The sequence below is a fragment of the Quercus robur genome, chromosome 8 (genome assembly GCF_932294415.1).
Source record: "Quercus robur chromosome 8, dhQueRobu3.1, whole genome shotgun sequence".
In the NCBI taxonomy this organism is placed as follows: Eukaryota; Viridiplantae; Streptophyta; class Magnoliopsida; order Fagales; family Fagaceae; genus Quercus; species Quercus robur.
In genome coordinates this window covers 54,398,456-54,425,255 of record NC_065541.1, presented here as the reverse complement: position 1 = coordinate 54,425,255, position 26,800 = coordinate 54,398,456, and the positions used below count along the sequence as shown (strand labels likewise).

The following is a 26,800-nucleotide window of genomic DNA, read 5'->3' as shown; positions in this document are numbered from 1 at the left end:
CTTTAGCAAGTCCACAACTCCAGATATGCAAGAATCAATAAAGCAAGCACTAGGAGTTCCGGTGGTCCAACAATATGAGAAGTACTTGGGGCTGCCATCTTTTATTGGAAGGAAGAAAAAAGAGAGCTTCGACAACATAAAGCAAAGGGTGTGGAAAAAGTTACAAGGAAGGGAGGGGAAATTGCTCTCATAAGCGGGAAGAGAAGTTTTAATAAAGGCTGTGGCTCAAGCACTTCCTACTTATACAATGTCATGTTTTAAATTGCCGATTAGGTTATGTCATGAAATTGAGGCTCTCATAAATTTTTTTTTTTGGGGGCAAAGGGGAGAGAGCCAAAAGGTCCATTGGATTAAATGGGAGGAGCTTTGCAAACCAAAGACACAAGGTGAGGTGGGATTCAAGGACCTAGCAAGGTTTAATGATGCATTATTGGCTAAACAAACTTGGCGACTTCTACATGACAAAACATCGTTATTTTATAGGGTGTTTAAGGCAAAAATTTTCCAAATAGCTCCATCATGGAGGCAGCCAACCCGAGCTCAGCTTCATACGCCTGGAGTAGTATACTCAGAGGTAGAGAAGTCATTAAAAGAGGAGCGGTATGGAGGATAGGTGATGGACGGTCTGTGGATATTTGGGAGGATAACTGGCTGCCTCGAAAACACTCTCCAAGAGTGTTATCCCCTCGGCCTGAAGCATTGATAGGAACCAAAGTGAGCTCACTAATAGACTCGGTGCAGAAGCTATGGAAAACTGAAGTAATGGAGAATATGTTGCTCAGCTTTGAAGTAGAAACCATAAGCACAATATCCCTGTGTCGCACAAAACAGCTAGATATACTTACATGGCCTTAAAATCCTAAAGGGGAATATACCGTTAAATCCGGGTATCAATTTTTGCAAAGGGAGTTTCAGAATGCACAACCTGGACAATCTAATGTTGCAGGTGTAAAACCACTGTGGCAAGCCATTTGGAACCTTCCCGTGCCTAACAAAGTCAAGAATCTTATTTGGAGAGCAGCAAAAAACTCTCTGCCTTCAAAGGTGAACCTGGTTTGTCGTAAGATTATTCAGGATGATTGCTGTGATCTGTGCAGGGAACACAAAGAAGATGTGAAGCATGCTCTATATAGCTGTCCGAAGCTAGAAGACTTCTGGTAAAAAATGCCACAATGGAGTCATGATAATTTAAAATGAGCTGTGACCTTTATTGATTTGTTGGGGACTGTTTTTGCAGAAAACAGGGAGTCGGCTTTTTTTGCTACGGTGGTGTGGGCCTTATGGAATCGTAGGAACAATTTGAGGTTGGGAAAAAAGGCTGAACCATTGAATCATTTGATGTAGTAGGCAAAGCAGCGCCTGGGGGATTTCCAGCATCACAACATAGCAAGGGTTGAACCTGTGGGACGTCCACCAACAAGCTGGCAGCCTCCGGGTCCTTTCCAGTACAAGGTAAACGTGGACGGAGCTCTCTTTGAGGCAGATAATATAGCGGGTCTGGGGGTGGTTGTTAGGAATGAGCATGGACAGGTCATGGCTTCACTATCTGAACGTATCCTTTTGCCCTCTACGGTGTTAGAAGTTGAAGCGTTGGCAACGAGAAGAGGGTTGGAACTAGCTGTTGAAACGGGGTTCAGAAACATAGTTTTGGAGAGCAACTCTCAGATCCTTATCATAGCACTCCGGGAAGGCTCTTATTCATTATCTAGCTTTGGTCATATAGTTCAAGATATCAATTTTATTGCCTCATATTTGTCATCGATAAATTATACTCAAGTTAGAAGGCAATGTAATGCTCTACCTCACTCTCTAGCAAGGCGAGCTAAGTTTGTCTCTCAATGTCAAATCTGGATGGAAAATATTCCACTAGATAGTTCACCTGTATTAAGGCTGATCTTTTTGGCCTCCTTTAATAAGAAGCATGATATTGATTCTCAAAAAAAAAAAAAAAAAAAAAAAAAAACCTAATACATATGAACATTAATTAATAAGATAATCTTAAATTACTCAAAAATTAACGACTAAATAAGAATAGTTTAAAGGAATAATTAAAAAAGTTTCCAAATATATTCCATTGACATTCACCTAATAATATATGTGCATTTTGAAAAATAATATATATATATATATATATTTTTTTTTTTTTTCTTTTGAGAGATAATTACAATTCCCCAGCTTGAACTTTTTTGACTTTATGTATGAAGATGTGTCAATTCAACTACAAGATTTTTGGCATATATATGTCTTTAAATATGCATTGTTAGTGTTTTTTTTTTCTTGGGAATTGCATGGTTAGCTTTAATGAGTTAAATATTTAACACTTTGTTTCTTTAAAAAAAATTAAAAATTAAAAAAAAAAATTGTAATCCTACTAACCTCTTCGGTATTCAAGATTATAACGGCTCAAATCCAAATCGCCTATAAATAGGGATGGCAAAATGAACCCGACCCGCGGGTACCCGGTCCGACCCGACCCTAATGGGTCGGGTAAAACCCGACCCGTTTAACATTAGGGTCGGGTTTGGGTTTTCATTAAAAAACCCGAAGCGGGTTCGGGTCGGGTCCGGGTATTATGCATACCCGGCCCGAACCCGACCCGTATATATAATATTTAAAAAAAAAAAAAAAACCCTAACTATAAATACTCACTTTTCTCCCAAATCCCTCAGACCCATTCTCTCACCCTCTCATTCTCTCCCAAGCCGCCTCCCATTCTCTGCCTCACCCTCACTCTCACTTAAGCAAGACAGCCGGTGCCACTGCTTCGCCTCCCATGCTCAGATTGCCGGTGCCGCTTCTCACTTCTCCGGCGCCGCTACTCCTTGCATGCCTCGCCTCGCCTCGCCGGCGCCGCTCCGTTCTCCACCTCGCTGGTCTTTCCTCCCTGGCTCCTTCACCTTGCCGCAGCCTGTAGGCGCCGCTGCTTCTCCCTCACCTCGTTAGGCACTCCTCCACCTCACAAGGCCACAACTCTCTCATCTCCCTCACCTCGTTGTGAACTCAAGCTTTTGTAGTGAAAATCGTTCTTTTTGTTCAAAGAATCAAATTTGTAATTTCCAGTTTAAGTGCTATTTTGGTTGAATAGATTGACTTGTTTGATTTGACTTTGTAGGGTCTTATTGTTCAGACCTATCTTGTTTTTGCTTTTGATGTGGGGAAATATTGTAATGAAAAAAAAAAAGGGTTTTCCTATCTGTTGGTTGCTGAGAAAATAATGGGTTTGCTTGAGTGTTCTTTTTCCCCCCCTGTTTGGTTGCCGAGAAAATCAACATTAGGGAAACTTTTTTTTTTTTTTTTTTTGATTGGGCCACAGAATGGGCCCTGAAGTACCACGGCCCAACGGGGCCCGTGGAGCCCGCGGGGCCCGGCGGAGGCGGGTCCGGGCCCCGGAAAGAAAATCCGTTTAGTAAACGGGCCGGGTCTGGGCTGTGGGTCTTGACCCGCGGATCGGGCCCGGATATGAAAAAACTCGGTCCGAACCCGACCCGTTGCCATCCCTACCTATAAATCCACTTTTATCAAATTTTAAAATTATATTGATCCTTTCTTTTTCTTTCACTCCACTTTAGATGCAAACTTTTCTTTTTCCTAATTTCTTATATGTATCAATGTGTAGCAAACTTGAAGGCATATGCGACAAGTCACTCTCTTTTTAATTTAGTTTGCAATACAATTTCTACAGTGACTTTTGTATATTTAGTTTCAAGATTAAGGCCACGTGGTGATCTTTTCACAACATGTTTTATGTTTTGTTTCTAGAAAGACTATGATACCTTTAAACAAGATTGACATCATCAACCATGTCACCATGAAGAAAAATTCATCTAAAGAGTATATCCGGATTGTTCCAATCGACGGTTATGATTTTTGGTTTTTGAGTTTTGTTTATTATTAAGTATAACTGGTGGTGGTGCATTAAAAGAGTGACAATGGTTGTTGGGTTCATGTATTTACTGAAAAATGCTAAAGGCTGCTGATGGTGATGATTCCTGTCCCTTTTGTAGTTGTGGCACTTTCATTGAATTGTCACATGATTTTGAGAAACCATTATTGCTTTCTCAAAATCATGCAGCGTGTTACACGCTTTTTATGTCTATTTCACAGTGTTACACACAATTGAGTCCTTTATTATAGAACTCGCAAAATGCAAAGTGGAGAAACACAATAACCAAATTTGAGTTAATGGACCACCAAGCATTTTGGATAATACTTCCCATCGTGTGGGTATGCATTGCTGTGCTCACCTCCGCTCTAGGAGGCCGGAAGTCTGGCTCATCCACACTTCCCCCAGGCCCCCACCCTTTTCCAATCATCGGAAACATCTTGGAGCTGGGCAACAAACCCCATCAAGCTGTTGCAAAGCTCTCCAAAACCTATGGACCCCTTATGACTCTCAAGCTTGGGAGCATAACAACCATAGTCATTTCCTCTCCAGACATAGCCAAAGAAGCACTCCAAAAAAAAGACCAAGCCTTCTCCAGCCGAACTATCCCGGATACCGGCCGAGTAGCTGACCACCACAAAGTTTCAATGGTGTGGTTGCCCGCATTGACTCGTTGGAGGAACCTCAGGAAAGTTTCTGCCACGAAAATATTTGCTCCACAACAACTCGATGCCACACAAGCCCTTCGACAAAAAAAGGTGAAAGAATTACTTGACCATATTAATCAATGTTGCAGCAATGGTGGGGAAGTGGTTGATATTGGTCGAGCAGCCTTCATTACAGTACTTAATTCCATATCAAACACTTTTTTTTCCATTGACTTAGCACAGTATAGTTCAAGTGCATTGTCCCAAGAGTTCCAGGAGCTTGTATGTGGTGTCATGGAAGTAGCTGGAAAGCCTAATATTGCAGACTATTTCCCAGTACTTCGTTTAGTTGATCCACAAGGTGCACGGGGAAGGGCCACCATTTATTATGAAAAATTGATGGGGACTTTTGATGGTATCATCAAGGAACGGGTGCAATTAAGAGCTTCATCAGAGAGTTCTAAGGCAAGCAACGATGTATTAGATTCCTTTCTCAATTTCGCTGAAGAAGATGGATCGCAACTTAGCTTCCACGATTTCAAACATTTGCTTCTGGTAATTGAATACCTTTCTTAACTATGCTTTAGAATACATAATTATATCTTTTCTTTGATTTTCGTTTTAGGTAACTTAAGAAGTAGAAGGGCAGGATGAAGCTCATAATAAGCTTTCTAATTAAGTTCATCTTAAGGTTATAAATACAATTTAGTCATTTTTTAAATGAGAGAAAATGATTCATATTTAGTCATGGGAATCTAATACTACTCGGTAGCCTAGCTAGCTCATCATATTTATCAACTTCAAGATCATCATCATTTTCGAAAATTTGTAACTATTTTGTAGCACTAATTCGAGCAAGAACATTTGGAAAGTGGGAAAAAAAGGAGAATATTGTCCAAAGAAGGACAATATATATGAGTAGATTGTTCAATGGTTTTGTTGGAGTAACGTAATCCCTACTCTTTGTTAGCAGCGAAGCAAACGCAAGAGCGTTACTTTTTGTTTTCATTAATAAACTTGGGCAAAGTGCTCTGTAACTCTAGTTCTCACACTATTTTGTATTAGGATTTATTTATTGCAGGGATCGACACAACATCAAGCACTGTTGAATGGGCACTGGCAGAGTTAATAAATAACCCTGAAAAAATGGCTAAAGCCCAAGACGAGCTTGAAGAAGTCCTTGGCAAGGATCGGCTAATTCAAGAAGTAGACATCTCAAAGTTTCCCTTTCTGCAAGTAATAGTGAAAGAAACACTTCGTTTGCACCCACCTGCACCTTTTCTAGTTCCTCACAAGGCTGAGACTGAAGTAGAAATGTGTGGCTTTACTGTGCCCAAAAATGCACAAATACTAGTAAACGTGTGGGCAATGGGAAGAGACTCAAGCATATGGACAAACCCAGATTTATTTATGCCTGAAAGGTTTTTAGAACAAGACATTGACTTTAAAGGCCAATATTTCGAGCTGATTCCCTTTGGAGCTGGAAGAAGAATCTGCCCTGGATTACCGTTAGCTAACCGGATGGTGCACTTGATGTTGGCATCTCTTGTACATTTCTTTAATTGGAAGCTTGCAGATGAGATTAATCCAGAAAATATGGATATGAGCGAGAGTGAGACCTTTGGACTCACCTTACACAGGGCCAAGCCTCTCCGGGCTATTCCAATCAGAGTGTAACTTCAATTACTTCTGTTCTTTAGGCCCGTATATGTGTGTGAGTAGAATTGTTTAATGTTAGGATTTTCCACGACCATTAATCGTTCACCTTTGGTAGTAATCTTCTTGAATCTTCATGCTGTGTTACAATAAATTTAAAAATAATATAATAATTGCAGAGAAACAAGGTGGACATGGAACTATGTTTATTCCACTAATGTCAAAATTCTTAGATGCATCTGTCTTTTTTATATTAACTAGCACGGTTTTGGTCCAATTCTGTTCGTTGGGTCTATTTCGGTTCAAATCGGCCCATCGGGTCTATTTTTGTCCGTTAGGTCTACTTTGGTCCAATTCATTTTATTCGGCCCACTTTGGTCCATTGGATCTATTTCAGTCCATTTTTGATTCAATTTGGTCCATTCAGTCCACTTTGATACTATTCGGTCTTTTCGGTCCAAACAACATGATATGTGAAATTAGATGTATAAAAATATGTTGATATTTGTCAACACAGATGTTTGTCAGAATAATAAATGTAACACTCAAGAAGAGAGTATCAAATACTATGTAATAAATCTCACTACAATACTCAAGTAAAATACAAAAAAAAAGTTATCAATAAAAAAAGTGTCTTGTTGTTACTTTTAACATTACACATACTTTGCAATACATATCACTTTTCACTAGGAGTGTACATGTGTTAGGTTGGATCCAGTTAAGGGATTTTTTCAATCTAACTCACCATGGTTGAGTTGAAAAAAATCTCAATTCAATCAAACTTATCCAACCCACGTGGGTTGGGTGGATCAGATTAGACCCACGAGTTGGACTCTTCATATAAGCCTATAAGCTACAATTTAAAAATGTTGCACGGATGGAAGACAAAACGTCAAGAAAAGGAACTCTTCATGTTGAACTCTTGCATCTCTTGTTTTTACCAGTTGAACCACTAGTTTTTTCGATTTTTTCTGGAACAGATTAGGGTCTAGTTCTAGGTTGAACAGGTTGGTTCGATTCAATTTTAAGACAATGGTTGAGAGTACCTATTCTAATTTTGAATTAAAAAAAAAACTATGTTAGGCAGTAGTTTATCCTATATAATTGCAAGTGGAAATCTTTAAAGAGATTTTAGTGCTTACGTGGTTTGTTGTTAGGGGCAAAATAGATTTTTGAGTTGATGCTAATGTGGCTGTTTCATTTCAAATCCTAGATCGTAGGTTGGATAAAAACAAAAGAGCCCTATATTAAATAAAAAAAAATGTTAATAACATATCAACAAAACCAAAAATCAAATAGGACAAAATTAAAATTTTTTAAAAATATTATTGTGTCTGTCAAAATATTATAAACCAAATGTAAAATAAAATAAGAAAGAACTAAAAAGAAAAAAAAATTGATAATAACTGTGGGGTACAGAAATTTAATAAGGTAATAATGCCATATATCATACCCAAGGCCGAGGAGGCCAAAACAGTGCTGAGGAGTCCATACGCTTGGACGGTAAAGTCGGAGAGGCAGGCCATGGCCACGTCAATGGCACATTACCAGATGAAGGCCACACTGTAGAGGAAAAGCTTCAGAGAGGGGGTTAGCCTTGACGTGATAGAAGGGATGGTAGCTGTCACAACATTTATTGTACCTCACCAAACCCTCTGGCTGGATTTATGTAGAGAAGACCCTTAAAAAGAATTGTCTTGGTTGCCGCAACTCACAAGAGACTGGGGAGGGCGTTTGATGGGACAAGCACTCGAATAGTGGCCAGCATAATCAACAAATGGAGGGCCAAGATCAGCCAAAAGAGGCTGTATAATGTGAGAGATCCTGCAGGGATAAGGGGAGGTTCATCGGGAAATCTGTAGAGAAAACACTATAGTAACAAGAATTGAAATTGTATCCAAGTCTAAAAGAAATATATTCATGGACCACTCTCCTCGGATTTTTTCATATAGAGTTTGTTTTTCTTTACTTTCTTACTATCCTTAATCCATTATGCTCGTTGCTCGATCCATGGAAGCCTAGTTTTTATGCCCACTCTCTACAAATTCATTGTGTTTGGCTCTTTGGGCCCTAATCCAGTTACTTCTTGGGCTTAGGATCCAAACCGCGCCCTTAGAATAACAATTAAGCTGTTGCAAATTTAAAAAACCAATTTTTTATAAAATGAAGTTAATATGAATCTAGGTTGCATGTTTTGTTAAAATACTAACAATAGTTTTTTTAATAGAGAAACACTAATAATTGTTGATAAGAATAAATAAGTTTTTTGTTTTTATCTAAAAATTGTAATTTGGTGCAGCCATTTGGCGCAACCATGGCTTTTAAACTCAATTTTTATTATTATATGATATGATATGATGTCAATTCTAGTTACTATATGTGATTGTTTAACCCTCAAGCATTCCTAGGCCTAGATGTATAAACAAAGCGATATGTGAAATTAGATGTACAAAAATATGTTGATATTTCTTAGCACAGATGTTTGTTAGAATAATAAATGTAACACTCAAGAAGAAAGTATCAAATACTATGTAATAAATCTCACTACAGTACTCAAGTAAAATACAAAAAAAGAAAAAGTTATCAATAAAAAAGTGTCTTGTTGTTACTTTTAACATTACACATACTTTGCAAACATACTAGTTTTCATTAGGGGTGTACATGTGTTAGGTTGGATCTAGTTAAGGAGTTTTTTCGATCTAACTCACCATGGTTGAGTTGAAAAAAATATCAATTCAAGGTCTGTTTAGATACTGTTTATTGCTGAAAACTGAAAACTTATTGCTGAAAACACTATAGCAAAATGACTTTTAAATGATAAATAGTGCCCATGGGTCTCATGAACAGTTTTTAAATGATGAATAATTTGTGTTTTTTTGTACAGCTGGGTCCCATGAATAGTGCACAAGATCCAGCTGCTGAATGCAAACACTAGATGTGATGTCACAAACTTATCCAACCGACGTGGGTTGGGTCAGATTAGACCCACAAGTTGGACTCTTCATATAAGCCTATAAGCTACAAGTTAAAATGTTGCACGGATGGAAGAGGAAACGTAAAGAAAAGGAACTCTTCGTGCGCTTCCCACGTCCACCTTTTTTTTTTTTTTTTTTTAATCAAGTCGTGATTGTTAACTATTCTCTCACGAATTTCACTTTTTAGCAACTTTTTTATTAAAAATGGGTCCCATGGTACTATTCATACATTCAAAAATTAATTTACTATAGTGTTTTCAGCTTTCAACTGTATCCAAACCGACCCAAAGAACTCTTGCATCTCCATGTTTTTACTTTTTAGTTTTCTTCACAGTTAGAATTTGAAAGATAACCTACCAAAATCATGCAAAATGTTTTAAACAAATCACCGCCCAATTGAAAAGTCGATGATAAATCTTACTAAATACATGGAACTTATAATACCTTCTAACCAAACTCCGTGCCAAACTCCAAGCTAGTTGGCTTTCTAGTAGTGGGGCTCTAAATTATATGTATAAAATCACACGCATTTTGTACACATTTGGTCCGTGAGTATATTTAATTATATATTTATTTCAGTTTACTATACTTGTTTACATAATTTATTTATAAAATCTAATTGTTGTTTTTTGTTTACATAATCATAAAAGTAAATTATTTTGTACTGTACTTAAATTTTGTCTACTATATATATATACACAAACCCTAAAACAAGTCATTTACCAGATCCCACACAACACATTTTCCTTCTAACGATAAATCTGGACAAAAAAAAAAAATCCTTATTGGTAACTTTCTCACTTCCCAATTAAATTCTCAAAGATGAAAGACTTCAATATAGCTAGAACTAGAAGGGACCTAATTAGTAGTTAAGGGTATGCTTAAAAAGATAGAACGTCTAGTAAAGTCAGGTTGTGATTGTTGTGCAACTTGCGAACATCGAGAAATTATTATGCCTGCCCTAGGCCTTAAGGAGTATATAATAATTTTTCGTGAGAAAAATATTAAAGTTATTACGAATTTCATTATAAAAAACTTATAAACTAATGTAGCAAGAATATGATCTCATTACTACTTATAAAGAACATAATTAACAAATGTTTAAAATAATTTTTTGTGATTAAAAATAAGTTAGTTTGTAAACCTTATATATTAAATCCTTAGGAAATTATATATGACGTCCACCTGATGGATTCCACTGCCTCTTAATTAAAGGATGTGGTGTTTCTTTGAAAATCTAGACGGTAGTTTTTGAGACAGCACAACCATTGCTTTCTCATATCTATCGTACATATGTCTTGTATTAAATTAATACATAATGTAATACGCACATTTATACTGTACTTATCATATGACTGTCTACATAAAGGCAAACCCCATGCAATTTTACACATTGAATACAATGTTCACAACTCTAATAGAACTTTTGAGCCGACACCCATTGCCTTGTGTTACCTCACAAAATACAAAGACAAGAAACACAAAGCAAAGTTGAATTAATGGACCACCTAGCATTTTGGCTAATACATCCCATCGTGTCTCATCATATGATTGTCCACATAAAGGCAAACCCCATGCAATTTTACTAGGGGTGTCAAATGGGTGGGTTTGGGCGGGTTTGGGATTGGCATAATTGGGTTGGGTATATAATACCCATTTACCCATTAAAACACATTTGACTAATTCTTTCTAACCCAAACCCAATCCAGCCCAATTATAATGGGTAAACCCCAACTCACCCAATTATCAAAATTACCAAAATGTCCTAAACACAGTAACAGCACAGAGACAGGATAATGGCGGAATGCCCACCGTTTGGTTGCCGAGAAAATTTAGAAAAATAAGGAAATGACTTTTGAAAATTGGATTCTAGTTATTTACGAACCGAAAACCAACACACACACACAAAAAAAAAAAAAAAAAAAAGCTTTCTCCTCCACCGACGAAACCCCTAAGCGCATCATCCACCCTAACCTGGCCCAGACTCGAATCTACGGCATCGCGTGTCGGGTTAAGTACCTTGTTGAAATGCCGGAGAACATTTGGGGATGCCATGACGAGTCCATGTTCGTCGAGTCCGCCGAGTCCATGTTCGTCGAATTTTCCTCTACTTCACCATCAATGGCAGATCGTCGAGAGCTTCAAGGTTCGGATCTCACAGCGGAACCGCGAGCGGTTGCTGGAGCGAGAGCTTCTGATTTCGGCTTACGATGATGCGTTGGCTGGCGTCGCCGTCATCGACGAGATTCACCCCAATCAGGTTCTTCCTGTCGATCATCCAATCATTTCCAGATTCGATTTCGTCTTGAATTTCTCTCAAGGTTTGGAAAATGCTTCCTTTGATGCTTCGAACCGCCAGAAATGGACTCTGGCGAGCTCTCTTTTGCTTTTGTTTAAGATATTAACGAAATTGGAATGTGTTTGGTTGCCGAGAAAGTTAGGGAAACGTAAATAAGAAAATTAGAGGGAGTTTGGATTTGAATTATAAGTGGCTGCTTTTGCGTTTTCTGACCTTTTTTTTTTTTTTTTTTTGGTTTCAGTCGCACTATTTGACCAAGTCAACCGTTAACAGTGCACGGATACACTGTTACGGACCCACAAATTTCACTTTTCAGTCACTTTTTCATTAAAAATGGGTCCCACAACACTATTTACACATTTAAAAATTATTTTGCTACAATGTTTTCAGTTTTCAGTTTTCAGTTTCAGCAAAATAAGTTCTATCCAAACAGACCCTTAGAGTCTAATTTTGTCTGAGGGTTGGTTTTTTTTTTTTTTTTTTTTTTAATATATGAGTTGGGTTGGGTTGAATTTGGGTATATTGTTTTTGGGTTAAATGGGGTTCAATGGGTTTTTAGTTAAAACCCAATAATTATTGGGTCTAACTGGGTTGATGCCCATTTAACCCAACTAATAATTGGGTGGGTTTGGATTCAATTAGAATGGGTGGGTTTGGGTAGACAAATGAGTTTGGGCTTAGTTTGCCACCCCCTAAATTTTACACATTGAATACAATATTCACAATTCTAATAGAACTTTTGAGCCGACACCCATTGCCTTGTGTTACCTCACAAAATAAAAAGACAAGAAACACAAAGCAAAGTTGAGTTAATGGACCACCTAGCATTTTGGATAATACTTCCCATCGTGTCTCATCATATGATTGTCTACATAAAGGCAAACCCCATGCAATTTTACACATTGAATACAATATTCACAATTCTAATAGAACTTTTGAGCCGACACCCATTGCCTTGTGTTACCTCACAAAATACAAAGACAAGAAACACAAAGCAAAGTTGAGTTAATGGACCACCTAGCATTTTGGCTAATACTTCCCATCGTGTGGGCATGCATTCATGTGCTCACTGCCGCTCTAGGAGGCCGGAAGTCTGGCTCTTCCACCCTTCCCCCAGGTCCCCGCCCTTTTCCGATCATCGGAAACATCCTGGAGCTGGGCAACAAACCCCATCAAGATGTTGCCAAGCTCTCCAAAACATACGGACCCCTTATGACTCTCAAGCTTGGGAGCATAACAACCATAGTCATTTCCTCTCCAGACATAGCCAAAGAAGCACTGCAAAAAAATGACCAAGCCTTCTCCAGCCGAACTATCCCGGACTCTATCCAAGTATTTAACCACCCCAAAGCTTCAATGGTGTGGTTGCCCGCGTTGGCTCGTTGGAGGAACCTCAGGAAACTTTCTGCCACGAAAATATTTGCTCCACAACAACTCGATGCCATACAAACCCTTCGACAGAAAAAGGTGAAAGAATTACTTAACCATGTTGACCAATGTGGCAGTGGTGGGGAAGTGGTTGATATTGGTCGAGTAGCCTTCATTACAGTACTTAATTCCATATCAAACACATTTTTTTCCATTGACTTGGCACAGTATAGTTCAAATTTACAGTCCCAAGAGTTCCAGGACCTTATATTTGGTATCATGGAATTTCTTGGAAAGCCCAACATTGTAGACTATTTCCCAGCACTTCGTTTAGTTGACCCGCAGGGTATACGGCAGAGGATGAAGAGTTATTTTACAAAATTGATCCGAATTTTTGATGGTATCATCAAGGAACGAGTACAATTAAGAGCTTCATCAGAGGGTTCTAAGGCAAGCAATGATGTACTAGATTCCTTCCTTAATCTCGCTGAAGAAGATAATTCAGAATTAAGCTGTGACGATTTCAAACATTTGCTTCTGGTAATTAAATACCTTTCTTAACTTTGCTTCTAAACACTTAATCATATAAATTTTTTATCAAGTAACTTTAGAAGTAGAAGCGTAAAATGCATTAATGTGGTACTTTTTTTTTATTATACAAGCACCGATGAGTGCTCTTAGCAGTTAGCAACTTAGCATTAATTTTTAGCCGCAGAAAAAATACTAATTAAGAGCATTATTTTTTGTCTTCATTAATAAACTTGGGCAAAGTGCTCTATAAGTCTAGCTCTCACACTATTTTGTATCAGGATTTATTTATTGCAGGGATTGACACAACATCAAGCACTGTTGAATGGGCACTGTCTGAGTTAATAAATAACCCTGAAAAAATGGTTAAAGCCCGAGACGAGCTTAAAGAAGTTCTTGGCAAGAATCGGCTAGTTCAAGAAGTGGACATCTCAAAGTTCCCTTTTCTACAAGCAATAGTGAAAGAAACCCTTCGTTTGCACCCACCAGGACCTTTTCTAGTTCCTCACAAGGCTGAGAATAATGTAGAAATGCGTGGCTTTATTGTGCCCAAAAATGCACAAATACTAGTAAACGTGTGGGCAATGGGACGAGACTCAAGCATATGGACAAACCCAAATTTATTTATGCCTGAAAGGTTCTTAGAACAAGACATTGACTTTAAAGGAAAATACTTCGAGCTAATTCCCTTTGGAGCTGGAAGAAGAATCTGTCCTGGATTGCCGTTTGCTAATCGGATGGTGCACTTAATGTTGGCATCTCTTGTACATTTCTTTAATTGGAAGCTTGCAGATGAGATGAATCCAGAAGATATGGATATGAGTGAGAGTGAGACCTTTGGACTCACCTTACACAGGGCTAAGTCTCTCCGGGTTATTCCAACTAGGGTGTAACTTCTGTTATTTCTGTTTTTTAGGCAAGTGTATGTGCATGAGTAGAATCGTTTAATGTTAGGATTTTCCACAAGCATTATTGTTCACCGTTGGTAGTAATCTTCTTGAATCGTCATGTTATGTGTTACAATAAATTTAAAAATAATATAATAATTGTTGAGAAACAAGGTGGACATGCAACTATGTTTATTCGATTAATGTCAATGTTCTTAGATGCAACTGTTTTTATTTTTATTTTTATATATTAATGTTAATGCTAATTACTATATGTAGTGTCATGGTTCATATTCTTATGCTTGGTTGATTCTATTGATGTGTGGCATGGTAGACTTGGACATATAAATCTTGGTTACATAAAGAAAATGAAAGAATGTGGAATCATAAACTCACTAAGTGAAGCAAACATGGAAAAATGTGAAATTTGTGCCGAAACTAAAATCACCAAGAAACCTTGTAAATCTGTAACAAGAGAATCCGAACTCCTTAGTTTGGTACATAGTAACTTGGGTGATTTAAAACACACAATGACTAGGGTGCGGCTTGGATCCGCGTTTGCTGTGTCCACGTTTGCTGTAATGCGCGTTTTTTTTTTTTTTTTTCAGCCGCAAAGGTTGACTTTTCAACTGGGAACAGTGCATCCGTGCACTGTTCACGGACCCACAAATATCACTTTTTAACAATTTTTTCATTAAAAATGGGTCCCACGGCACTATTCACACATTTAAAAATTATTTTGCTACAGTGTTTTCAGTTTTCAGTTTTCAGTTTTCAGTTTCAGTAAAATAAGTTCTATCCAAACGTACCCTAGAGGTGGTAAAATTTTTCATGTAATCTTTGTTGATGACCATTCTAGATTCACTAAACTTTATTTACTAAGAACTAGAGATAAAGCTTTGGAAATGTTTATAAAGTATAAAAATGAAGTTGAGAACCAAAAGAATAAAAGGATTAAAAGACTTAGAACTGATAGAGCGGGAGGTGAATATGAGTCTAACTCTTTTAAAGAATTTTGTGAACAAAATGGCATAATTCATGAGGTAACTCCTCCTTATTCACCTGAATCTAATGGAATAGCCGAATGGAAAAATAGAACTCTTAAAAAGATGATGAATGCTATGCTTGTTAGTTTTGGGCTATCTTCCAATATGTGGGGGGAAGCCATTCTTTTGGCTTGCCATATACAAAATAAGGTACCTCATAAGAAAACTGTTAAAACTCCTTATGAACTTTGGGAAAGACGTAAGCCTCTAACTTGGAATACCTTAAAGTGTGGGGGTATTTGGCTACGATTTTGCTGCCTGAGCCTAAAAAGAGAAAACTTGGTTCTGGAACATGTGATTGTGTATTTATTGGATATGCTAGCAATAGTTCATGTTATAGATTTCTAGTTATCAAGAGTGATATTTTAGAATCTTACATTATTATTGAATCTAAAAATGCTATATTCTTTGAACATTTGTTTCCTTTAAAAAATAAGGAAAAAGTATTGCATGAATCTGTTGATACTTCTAATGATCTTGTTGATGATGTGGAAGAATTAAGGAGTAAGCGAGCTAGGAAGGAAAAGAGTTACAGTAACGATTTCCTTGCCTATATTGTTGAAAATGAACCTGTAAGTTATTATGATGCAATTAAATCTATTGATGCATCATTTTGGTTGGAAGTTATTAATAGTGAATTAGATTCTATTATGTCTAATCATACTTGGGAATTAGTTGAGCTTCCTTCTAAGGTTAAGCCTATTGGTTGCAAATGAATATTTAAAAGGAAATTAAAACTGGATGGTACAATAGATAAGTATAAAGCACGCTTAGTAGCTAATAGCTATAAGCAAAAACATAATGTTGATTATTTTGATACTTATTCTCTGGTACTAGAATTGCATCTATAAGAACTTTGTTTGCCATTGCATCTATTCACAAACTTGTTATACATCAAATAGATGTCAAAACTGCTTTTTTAAATGTTGATTTAGAAGAAGAAATTTATATGGAGCAACCCGAGGGTTATGTTGTCCATGGACAAGAACATAAAGTTTGTAAATTATTTAAATCCTGGTATGGATTAAAACAAGCACCTAAACAATGGCATGAGAAATTTGATAATATGATGCTTACACATGGATATGTGATTAATGGTGCAGATAAATGCATAAATAGTAAGTTTAATAATAATGAAGGTATCATTATTTGTTTATATGTTGATGACTTGCTTATATTTGGATTTAGCCATAATGTTGTGCATGATACTAAAAGTTTTCTTGCCTCTAAATTTGATATGAAAGATTTAGGCGAGGCAAATGTTATTTTGGGCATTAAGATCCTTAAGGACAACGATTGCATTATACTATCACAATCTCATTATGTGGAGAAAATTCTTAAAAAATTTGAACATTTTGATATGTCACTTATGTCTACTCCATATGACTTAAAGGTGCGCCTGGTTAAAAATCGTGGTGAAGTGTTTCACAAGATAAATATGCACAAATTATTGGTAGTTTAATGTTTTTGACAAATTGTGCTCATCCTGATATTGCATATGCTGTTGGTAGATTGAGTAGATACATTCGTAATCCTAGTATTGAGCATTGGGATGCAATATCTAAATTATTGAGATATTTAAAGGGGACTTTTGATTTTGGTTTGTCATATTGTGGCTGTCCTACTGTTTTAGAAGGATATTGTGATGCTAATTAGATCTCTAATACAGATGAGGTAAAGCCCACTAGTGGATATGTGTTTAGTTGGAGGGGCTGTCTCTTGGAATTCAACCAAGTAGACTTGCATAGCGAGTTCCACCATGGAAGCAGAGTTAGTGGCCTTAGAGAAGGCTGGGTTCGAAGCTGAGTGGCTTAGGAGTTTATTAATCGATATACCTCTTTTTACTAACTCTATTGCTTCTGTTTGCATTCATTGTGATTGCCAGGCTGCCATAGCACGTGCTAAGAACAAAATTTATAATGGGAAAAGTCAACATATCCAATTGAGGCACAATATTATGAGGCAGCTTATTGGTAATGGTGTTATGTCCTTGGACTTTGTGAAGTTAGAAAGGAACTTGGCCGATCCTTTGACCAAACCACTAGCAAGAAGGCTGGTGAGTGAGACATCTAGGGGGATTGGACTAATACCTAAGTTGTGACACTGTGACTAATGCCCAACCTCTATAATGGGTGATTCCATGTAAGGGGTTAAATGGGTAGAGGTCATTAGTGATCCATGTGGACATTGTCATTTATTATGTGTTTTCCGCTATCTTGTTAAGGTGATTAGTGATGAGTTCATCCTTATGGTGTGAGACAGTGCTAAGTTGCAGAATTTGGTGAGGATGAGCTTAGGCTCTTAATGGATCCATATACCTACTTGTTGGGATGGGGTGTATCTACACGCACTCTTGATGGATGCCACCGATTAAGTTGCAAATTGTTGGAGGCTGAGCTTTAGGCTCATAATGGATCCATACTCCCTACTTGTTAGGATGGGGTGTTCTGCACGCACTCCTGATGGATGCCACCTATGTGTGAGTGGAAGTTGTGCCGCTTCCTATGAGACTTTTTGGGTAGGTCTTTAGAGCTCTCATGAAACCCAGTGGCGCATGGCCTGGATAACGTGCCGACCTGCTTAAGAACAATCTTGATAAAGAAAGTTATGTGGGTGGTAAGTTTGGTTTACTAATATCTTGGTTAAAAGAGTTTTAACTCCACCATTGTCTTTTAGTTCCTACTTATTTATCCTATGTATGGTTAAAACCTTTTGGTACCTTTCTTTAGCTATGTGCCTTTCTTATTTTGTGTTTGTAACATGTGGGGGATTGTTGATGTGGGTGTGTGTTCAAACACTTTTATTCTTATTTATTTTCTAGCCGTTGGAAATTTATGAAAAAAAAATAGCCGTTAGGCAATTATGAGAAAAATAGCCGTTAGACAATAATTGATAATATAGCTGTTGGGCTTTTAAGGGTTATTAGTAACCAATAACTATAGACTATTATCTTCATAAGTAGCCTATATAATATTCATCATAACACATTTTCTAAAAGGTCTTTTTACTACTCTATATTTTAGATATACACAACTCTACTATCTTTCTCTCCCACATATTTTATATTTTTTTTAAGGAAAGGCAATAGAAGGTTATTCTTAAACCTTTTGTGAGTGGAAGTGCATACATCACAAAGGTCGATGCTATAATTTAATCCTAGGGGGTTGTTTAGCCAAGAGAACCAATCGCACCAAGTTTTACTTTGGGTGACATGAATCAACCTTTAAGGACAACACTCTTTGCATGATTCTATAGCATTGTGCGATTGTTCCTAAATTTACTTAAATTTATATTATTATTGCTTATTGACATTCTTGCTAATTATTTGGGATATTGTTTGTTGTATCAAACTTGTTTATTCACTATTATTTTTTCAACAATCCACACTTCCCCCAGGCCCCCACCCTTTTCCAATCATCGGAACCATCTTGAAGCTGGGCAACAAACCCCATCAAGCTGTTGCAAAGTTCTCCAAAACCTATGGACCCCTTATGACTCTCAAGCTTGGGAGCATAACAACCATAATCATTTCCTCTCCAGATATTGCCAAAGAAGCACTCCAAAAAAAAAGACTAAGCCTTCTCCAGCCGAGCTATCACGGATACCGGCCGAGTAGCTGACCACCACAAAGTTTCAATGGTGTGGTTGCCTGCATTGACTCGTTGGAGGAACCTCAGGAAAGTTTCTGCCACGAAAATATTTGCTCCACAACAACTCGATGCCACATAAGCCCTTCGACAAAAAAAGGTGAAAGAATTACTTGACCATGTTAATCATCTTGTCCATGGTGCTCTTAAGCTCTTCTCCGTCTCCTCCAAAGATCAACTTGCAGATATCTTCACTAAGTCACTTCCTAAGAGACGCACTCGTGATTTAGTTGACAACCTCAAGTTGGTCTCACATCCACCTTGAGTTTGAGGGGGGCTGTTAATGTATATTATATTATATTATGGGCTTTAGGCCCAATTACCTTACTTGTACAACACTTTACTTGTACCGCACACTTACGCCTCCTATATAAGGCTCTGATGTATATTCTCTGATCATGAAATACAATACAATCTTCCAGTATTTTTAACAGCAGCAATGGTGGGGAAGTGGTCGAGCAGCCTTCATTACAATACTTAATTCCATATCAAACCCTTTTTTTTCCATTGACTTAGCACAGTATAGTTCAAGTGCATTGTCTCGAGAGTTCTAGGAGCTTATATGTGGTGTCATGGAAGTAGTTGGAAAGCCTAATATTGCAGACTATTTCCCAGTACTTCGTTTAGTTGATCCACAAGGTGCACGGCGAAGGGCCACCATTTATTATGAAAAATTGATGGGGATTTTTGATGGTATCATCAAGGAATGAGTGCAATTAAGAGCTTCATCAGAGGGTTCTAAGGCAAGCAACGATGTACTAGATTCCTTTCTCAATTTCGCTGAAGAAGATGGATCGCAATTTAGCTTCCACGATTTCAAACATTTGCTTCTGGTAATTGACTACCTTTCTTAAGTATGCTTCAAAATACATAATTATATCTTTTCTTTGATTTTCATTTTAGGTATCTTAAGAAGTAGAAGGGCAGGATGAAGCTCATAATAAGCTTTCTAATTAAGCTCATCTTAAGGTTATAAATACAATTTAGTCATTTTTTAAATGAGAGAAAATGATTCCTATATTTCTTCATGTAGTCATGGGAATCTAATACTCGGTAGCCTAGCTAGCTCATCATATTTATCAACTTCAAGATCATCATCATTTTCGAAAATTAGTAACTACATTGTAGCACTAATTCGAGCAAGAATATTTGGAAAGTGGGAAAAAAGGAGAATATTGTCCAAAGAAGGACAAAAATATATGAGTAGATTGTTCAGTAGTTTTGTTGGAGTCACGTAATTCCTACTTTTTGTTAGCACAAACCTTTAGCAGCCAAGCAAACGCAAGGGCGTTACTTTTTGATTTCATTAATAAACTTGGGCAGAGTGCTCTGTAACTCTAGCTCTCACACTATTTTGTGTTAGGATTTATTTATTGCAGGGATCGACACAACATCAAGCACTGTTGAATGGGCACTGTCAGAGTTAATAAATAACCCTGAGAAAATGGCTAAAGCTAAAGACGAGCTTGAAGAAGTCCTTGGCAAGGATCGGCTAATTCAAGAAGTAGACATCTTAAAGTTTCCCTTTCTACAAGCAATAGTGAAAGAAACACTTCGTTTGCACCCACCTGTACCTTTTCTAGTTCCTCACAAGGCTGAGACTGAAGTAGAAATGTGTGGCTTTACTGTGCCCAAAAATGCACAAATACTAGTAAACGTGTGGGCAATGGGACGAGACTCAAGCATATGGACAAACCCAGATTTATTTATGCCTGAAAGGTTTTTAGAACAAGATATTTGACTTTAAAGGCCAATATTTCGAGCTGATTCCCTTTGGAGCTGGAAGAAGAATCTGCCCTGGATTACCGTTAGCTAACCGGATGGTGCACTTGATGCTGGCATCTCTTATACATTTCTTTAATTGGAAGCTTGCAGATGAGATGAATCCAGAAAATATGGATATGAGTGAGACCTTTGGACTCACCTTACACAGGGCCAAGCCTCTCCGGGCTATTCCAATCAGAGTGTAACTTCAATTACTTCTGTTCTTTAGGCCCGTATATGTGTGTGTTAATGTTAGGATTTTCCACGACCATTATCGTTCACCTTTGGTAGTAATCTTCTTGAATCTTCATGCTGTGTTACAATAAATTTAAAAATCATATAATAATTGCTGAGAAACAAGGTGGACGTGGAACTATGCTTATTCCACTAATGTCAATATTCTTAGATGCATCAGTGTTTTTTATATTAACTAGCACGGTTTTGGTCCAATTCTGTTCGTTGGGTCTATTTCCGTTCAAATTGGCCTATGGGGTCTATTTCTGTCCGTTAGGTCTACTTTGGTCCAATTCATTTTATTCGGCCCACTTTGGTCCATTGGGTCTGTTTCAATCCATTTTGATTCAGTTTGGTCCATTCGGTCCACTTTGATACTATTCGGCCTTTTCGGTCCAAACAACGTGATATGTGAAATTAGATGTATAAAAATATGTTGATATTTGTCAACATAGATGTTTGTTAGAATAATAAATGTAGCACTCAAGAAGAAAGTATCAAATATTATGTAATAAATCTCACTACAGTACTCAAGTAAAATACAAAAAAAAAAAAAAAAAAAGTTATCAATAAAAAAAGTGTCTTGTTGTTACTTTTAACATTACACATACTTTGCAATACATATCACTTTTCACTAGGAGTGTACATGTGTTAGGTTGGATCCAGTTAAGGGATTTTTTCAATCTAACTCACCATGGTTGAGTTGAAAAAAATCTCAATTCAATCAAACTTATCCAACCCACGTGGGTTGGGTGGATCATATTAGACCCACGAGTTGGACTCTTCATATAAGCCTATAAGCTACAAGTTAAAAATGTTGCACGAATGGAAGACGCAACATCAAGAAAAGGAACTCTTCATGTTGAACTCTTGCATCTCCTGTTTTTACCAATTGAACCACTAGTTTTTATTTTTATTTTTACTGGAATAGATTAGGGTCTAGTTCTAGGTTGAATAGGTTGGTTCGATTCAATTTTAAGACCATGGTTGAGAGTACCTATTCTAATTTTGAATTAAAAAAAAAAAAAAAAAAAAAAAAAAAAAAAAAAAAACCTATGTTAGGCAGTAGTTTATCCTATATAATTGCAAGTGGAAATCTTTAAAGAGATTTTAGCGCTTACGTGGTTTGTTGTTAGGGGCAGAATAGATTTTTGAGTTTATGCTAATGTGGCTGTTTCATTTCAAATCCTAGATTGTAGGTTGGATAAAAACAAAAGAGCCCTATATTAAATAAAAAAATGTTAATAACATATCAACAAAACCAATAATCAAATAGGACAAAATTAATTTTTTTTTTAAATATTATTGTGTCTGTCAAAATATTATCAACCAAATGTAAAATAAAATAAGAAAGAACTAAAAAAAAAAAAAATTGATAATAACTGTGGGGTAGAGAAATTTTATAAGGTAATAATACCACGTGTCATACCCAAGGCCGAGTAGGCCAAAACAGTGTCGAGGAGTCCATACGCTTGGACGGTAAAGCCGGAGAGGCGGGCCATGGCCATGTCAATGGCACATTACCAGAGGGGGGCACACTGTAGAGGAAAAGCTTCAGAGAAGGGGTTAGCCTTGACGTGATGGGAGGGATGTAGTTGCCACCACATTTATTGCACCTCACCAAACCCTCTGATTGCATTTATGTAGAGAAGACCCTTGAACAATGCTGTTTTGGTTGCTGCAACTCACAGGAGACTGGGGAGGGCGTCTGATGGGACAAGCATTCAAGTAGTGGCCTGCATAATCAACAAATTGAGGGCCAAGATCACCCAAAAGAGGCTTTATAATGTGAGAGATCCTGTAGGGATAAAGGGAGGTTCATCGGGGAATCTGTAGAGAAAATACTATAGCAACAAGAATTGAAATTGTATCCAAGTCTAAAAGAAATATATTCAAGGACCACTCTCCTCGGATTTTGCCGAGGAAGGATTTCTTCATATAGAGTTTGTTTGTTTGTTTGTTTTTTTTGCTTTCTTACTATCCTTAATCCATTGTGCGCATTGCTCGATCCATGGAATTCTAGTTTTTAAGCCCACTCTCTACAAATTCATTGTGTTGGGCTCTTTGGGCCCTAATCCAGTTACTTCTCGGACTTAGGATCCAAACCACGCCCTTACAATAACAATTAAGCTGTTGCAAATTTAAAAAAAAAAAAAAAACCAAATTTTTATAAAATGAAGTTGATATGAATCTAGGTTGCATGTTTTGTTAAAATACTAACAATAGTTTTTTTAATAGAGAAACACTAATAATTGTTGATAAGAATAAATAAGTTTTTTGTTTTTATCTAAAAATTGTAATTTGGTGTAGTCATTTGGTGCAACCACGACTTCTAGACTCAATTTTTATTATTATATGATATGATATGATGTCAATTCTAGTTACTATATGTGATTGTTTAACCCTTAAGCATTCCTAGGCATAGATGTATAATTAAAGCGATGTGTGAAATTAGACGTATAAAAATATGTTGATATTTGTTAACACAGATGTTTGTTAGAATAATAAATGTTGATGATACAAAGTAAAATCAGTGGACTGAATGCTTTGGGCTTTAATGGCAAAAGAATCACTTGGGAAACCTAAAAGGATGAACACACAATCAAAGATGACCAGGGAGGACCGGCCAACAACCCTTCGATGGTAAAGTCAGTATTTCTCTCAAATTCTGGAGTTCCAATCTCTTTGGAAATGTTTGAAAAACTTAATTTATTTTGGCGTAGATGAGTGCTTATATAGTATATACTTGGAAGCAGTTACTTGGCTGATAACTTCCCCTATCATTGAGAAGGTTGTAAGGTTTGGAATTAACTTCCGTAACTGCCATGGAAGTTATATTGTTTGGTCTTATTTTCCATAACCGTCATTGGAAGCGGTTTTTAGCAATGAACCTCGATATTTACTTGTGCTCCGAAATAGGAATGTGGAGGTCATCCAAAACATGTATAGATAAACATGCTTGAAATGTATGGAGCTCGTCCAAGCATCTTTTGGATGGATGACCTTATCACGGATGAGCGTTCTATACAGTTCGATTTTCTATTCTTGACCTGGACGATACTCATGGATGAGCTTAGAGTTGGTCTATTTTATGATACACCATCAAATGTAACACTCAAGAAGAAAGTATCAAATACCATTCAATAAATCTCACTACAGTACTCAAGTAAAATACAAAAAAAAAGAAAAAAAAGTTATCAATAAAAATGTGTCATGTTGTTACTTTTAACATTACACATACTTTGCAATAAATACCAGTTTTCACTAGGGGTGTACATGTGTTAGGTTGGATCCAGTTAAGGAGTTTTTTTGATCTAACTCACCATGGTTGAGTTAAAAAAATCTCAATTCAAAGTCTATTTAGATATCGCTTATTACTAAAAACTGAAAACTTATTTCTGAAAATACGGTAGCAAAATAATTTTTAAATGATGAATAGTGCCCGTGGGTCTCATGAACAGTTTTTAAATAAGGAAGAATTTGTGCTTTTCTATACAGTGGGTCCCATGAACAGTTCACAGGACCCAGCTGCTGAATGCAAATACCAAACGTGATGTCAATCAAACTTATCCAACCGACGTGGGTTGGGTTAGATTAGACCCACAAGTTGGACTCTTCATATAAGCCTATAAGCTACAAGTTAAAATGTTGCACGGATGGAAGAGGAAACGTAGAAAAAAGGAACTCTTCAGGTTGAACTCTTGCATCTCCATGTTTTTACTTTTTAGTTTTCTTCACAGTTAGAATTTGAAAGATAACCTACTTTTTAGTTTTGAGAAGGCCAAACTCCAAGCTAGTTGGCTTTCTAGTAGTGGGGCTCTAAATTAGATGTATAAAATCACACGCATTTTGTACACATTCGGTCCGTGAGTATATTTAATTATATATTTATTTCAGTTTACTGTACTTGTTTACATAATTTATTTATAAAATCTAATTGTTGTTTTTTTTTTTTACATAATCATAAAAGTAAATTATTTTGTATTGTACTTAAATTTTATCTACTATATATATATATATATATACACACACAAACCCTAAAACAAGTCATTTACCAGATTGCACATAACACATTTTCCTTCTAACGATAAATTTGGAAAAAAAAAAATCCTTATTGGTAACTTTCTCACTTCCCAATTAAATTCTCAAAGATGAAAGACTTCAATATAGCTAGAACTAGAAGTGACCTAATTAGTAGTTAAGGGTATGTTTAAAAAGATAGAACATCTAGTAAAGTCAAGTTGTGCAGCTTGCGAACATCGAGAAATTATTATGCCTTCCCTAGGTCTTAAGGAGTATATAATAATTTTTTTGTAAGAAAAATATTAAAGTTATTATGAATTTCATTATAAAAAACTTATAAACTGATGTAGCAAGAATATGATCTCATTACTACTAATAAAGAACATAATTAACAAATGTTTAAAATAATTTTTTGTGATTAAAAATAAGTTAGTTTGTAAACCTTATATATTAAATCCTTAGGAAATTATATATGACGTCCAACTGATGGATTCCACTGCCTCTTAAAGGATGTGGTGTTTCAGCTAAAATTTAAAACGAAACAGAGAATAAATCCATCTAAATCATTACAGACTCCTAAAAAGAACATGATTAACGAAACAACACATGAAGCAACTGCATGTACATAATGAAGTCTTCAAGAATTGAAAATCAACTAACTGATCCAACGCCGAAAGAAAACCTAATAGATACTATCTTTGGCCACTGCTAAGGCAAGCCTTCCACTATTCTAAAACCATAACCAAAAAGCGTAGAATTCAAAGTGCGAATACCATAAAAGAAATTCACAGATCTAGCTCAAAGAGGCAAGTACATAAAAACACGTGAATATATATACATATATATAGAGAGAGAGAGAGATTAGATAGATATTGAATTATCAAAACGACAACAATGGATCGTGTTGCATTGCATTGCATTGCAGAGTAGATCAACTCGGCAAATGGATCTGACGAATTGGACCGTTACAATGTGAGAAACTTTCATACATTGAATCAGCTCTGATCGGAGCAATTTTTTTTTTCAAAAAGCATAAATCAGATTGATAAATTAACATTAGAAGAAGGAAAAAAAAATGGAAATGGAAGATTGACCAGAAAGGAAAGGGAGGTGAAATTGGTACCTTGGGAAATGGATCCAAACAACAGATTCAAATCGGGTTCGGGTCCGTGTGTTTGATTCGGCAGCGAGAGAATTTGATTGAAATGGAAAGGGGAGAGAGAGAGAGAGAGAGCGAGAGAGAGATTTAAGAATGGGGGAAGAAAGGAGGAGAAAGAGAAGGCGAATTGGGCGCGAGAGAGAGAATGAGAATGAGAATTGGTGGATTTGGCAACTAATAGTAATTATATGCAAAGGCTTGTATGTGGTTGCCCGGTCAAATAATAATCAAATTTACTTTAATTTTTAGCTAACATTATGCAAAGGGTAATTACGCCAATTTCTTTCCAAGCTTTTAATAAGTTTCCGTCAGTTCGCATTCATTCGGGCTTCTTTCTCTCTCCTACGGCTTGTAGGAAAGAGAAAGTTTCTCTCTCTCCCTCAATAGGAGCTTTTTCCCTCTTGCCTAGTACAAGTCTTCTCTCCCTCTTTCACTGGGGGTTTTAAGCATCTACAACTCTTTGCAGAAGTGTTTGAAGTTTTCTCCATCTCAACCACACGATCGGACTTCACGTGGTGTGCGCGCGAGCCTTCAAGTTCTCTCATAGAACTGCTTGGATGATGGGTTCTGATCAAACGTTTGTAGATATGGGAATAATGGCTTTCCAGGTTAGGTTCAAGTCTGGGTTTCAAATGGAGCGGCTTCTTCTCCTTTGTTTTATTTGTGGTGTTCTGGGTCTTGGTG

The 26,800-nt window shown here is 36.8% G+C and overlaps 2 protein-coding genes and 2 pseudogenes across 5 annotated transcripts in view; 3 read left to right on the top strand and 1 right to left on the bottom strand.

Annotated features, from left to right (window-relative positions):
- Nucleotides 1-26,250, bottom strand: part of LOC126697064 (BEACH domain-containing protein C2) — an 83,388-nt gene extending 57,138 nt beyond the window's left edge. For both annotated transcript variants that reach the window (XM_050393888.1, XM_050393891.1), the window contains exon 1: nucleotides 26,081-26,250. The gene's annotated coding sequence lies outside the window, so the exon portion shown is untranslated. The remainder of the gene's footprint in view (nucleotides 1-26,080) is intronic.
- LOC126697065 (cytochrome P450 76T24-like) lies at nucleotides 4,008-14,416 on the top strand. 3 transcript variants are annotated; one of them, XM_050393893.1, is made up of 2 exons: nucleotides 4,008-5,085; nucleotides 5,596-6,323. In XM_050393893.1, exons 1-2 carry the CDS (start codon nucleotides 4,183-4,185, stop codon nucleotides 6,205-6,207), a joined length of 1,515 nt encoding a protein of 504 aa, XP_050249850.1. In that variant the 5' UTR covers nucleotides 4,008-4,182; the 3' UTR covers nucleotides 6,208-6,323. The 3 variants fall into 3 exon arrangements, with proteins under 3 accessions (XP_050249850.1, XP_050249851.1, XP_050249852.1); XM_050393894.1 differs by lacking the exon at nucleotides 5,596-6,323 and adding an exon at nucleotides 13,638-14,416 and having other exon boundaries at nucleotides 4,054-5,085; XM_050393895.1 differs by lacking the exons at nucleotides 4,008-5,085; nucleotides 5,596-6,323 and adding exons at nucleotides 12,349-13,368; nucleotides 13,638-14,416.
- On the top strand, nucleotides 14,654-19,568 carry LOC126696496 (cytochrome P450 76T24-like; annotated as a pseudogene).
- On the top strand, nucleotides 19,509-21,086 carry LOC126696495 (cytochrome P450 76T24-like; annotated as a pseudogene).
- Nucleotides 26,251-26,800: the final 550 nt, after the last annotated feature.

Excerpts from the sequence above, each read along its gene's own strand:
- LOC126697065 (XM_050393894.1), top strand. The coding sequence starts at position 4,183 with ATGGACCACCAAGCATTTTGGATAATACTTCCCATCGTGTGGGTATGC. Across the intron at positions 5,086-13,637 it reads ATTTCAAACATTTGCTTCTG|GATTTATTTATTGCAGGGAT; the intron begins GTAATTGAATAC and ends ATTTTGTATCAG.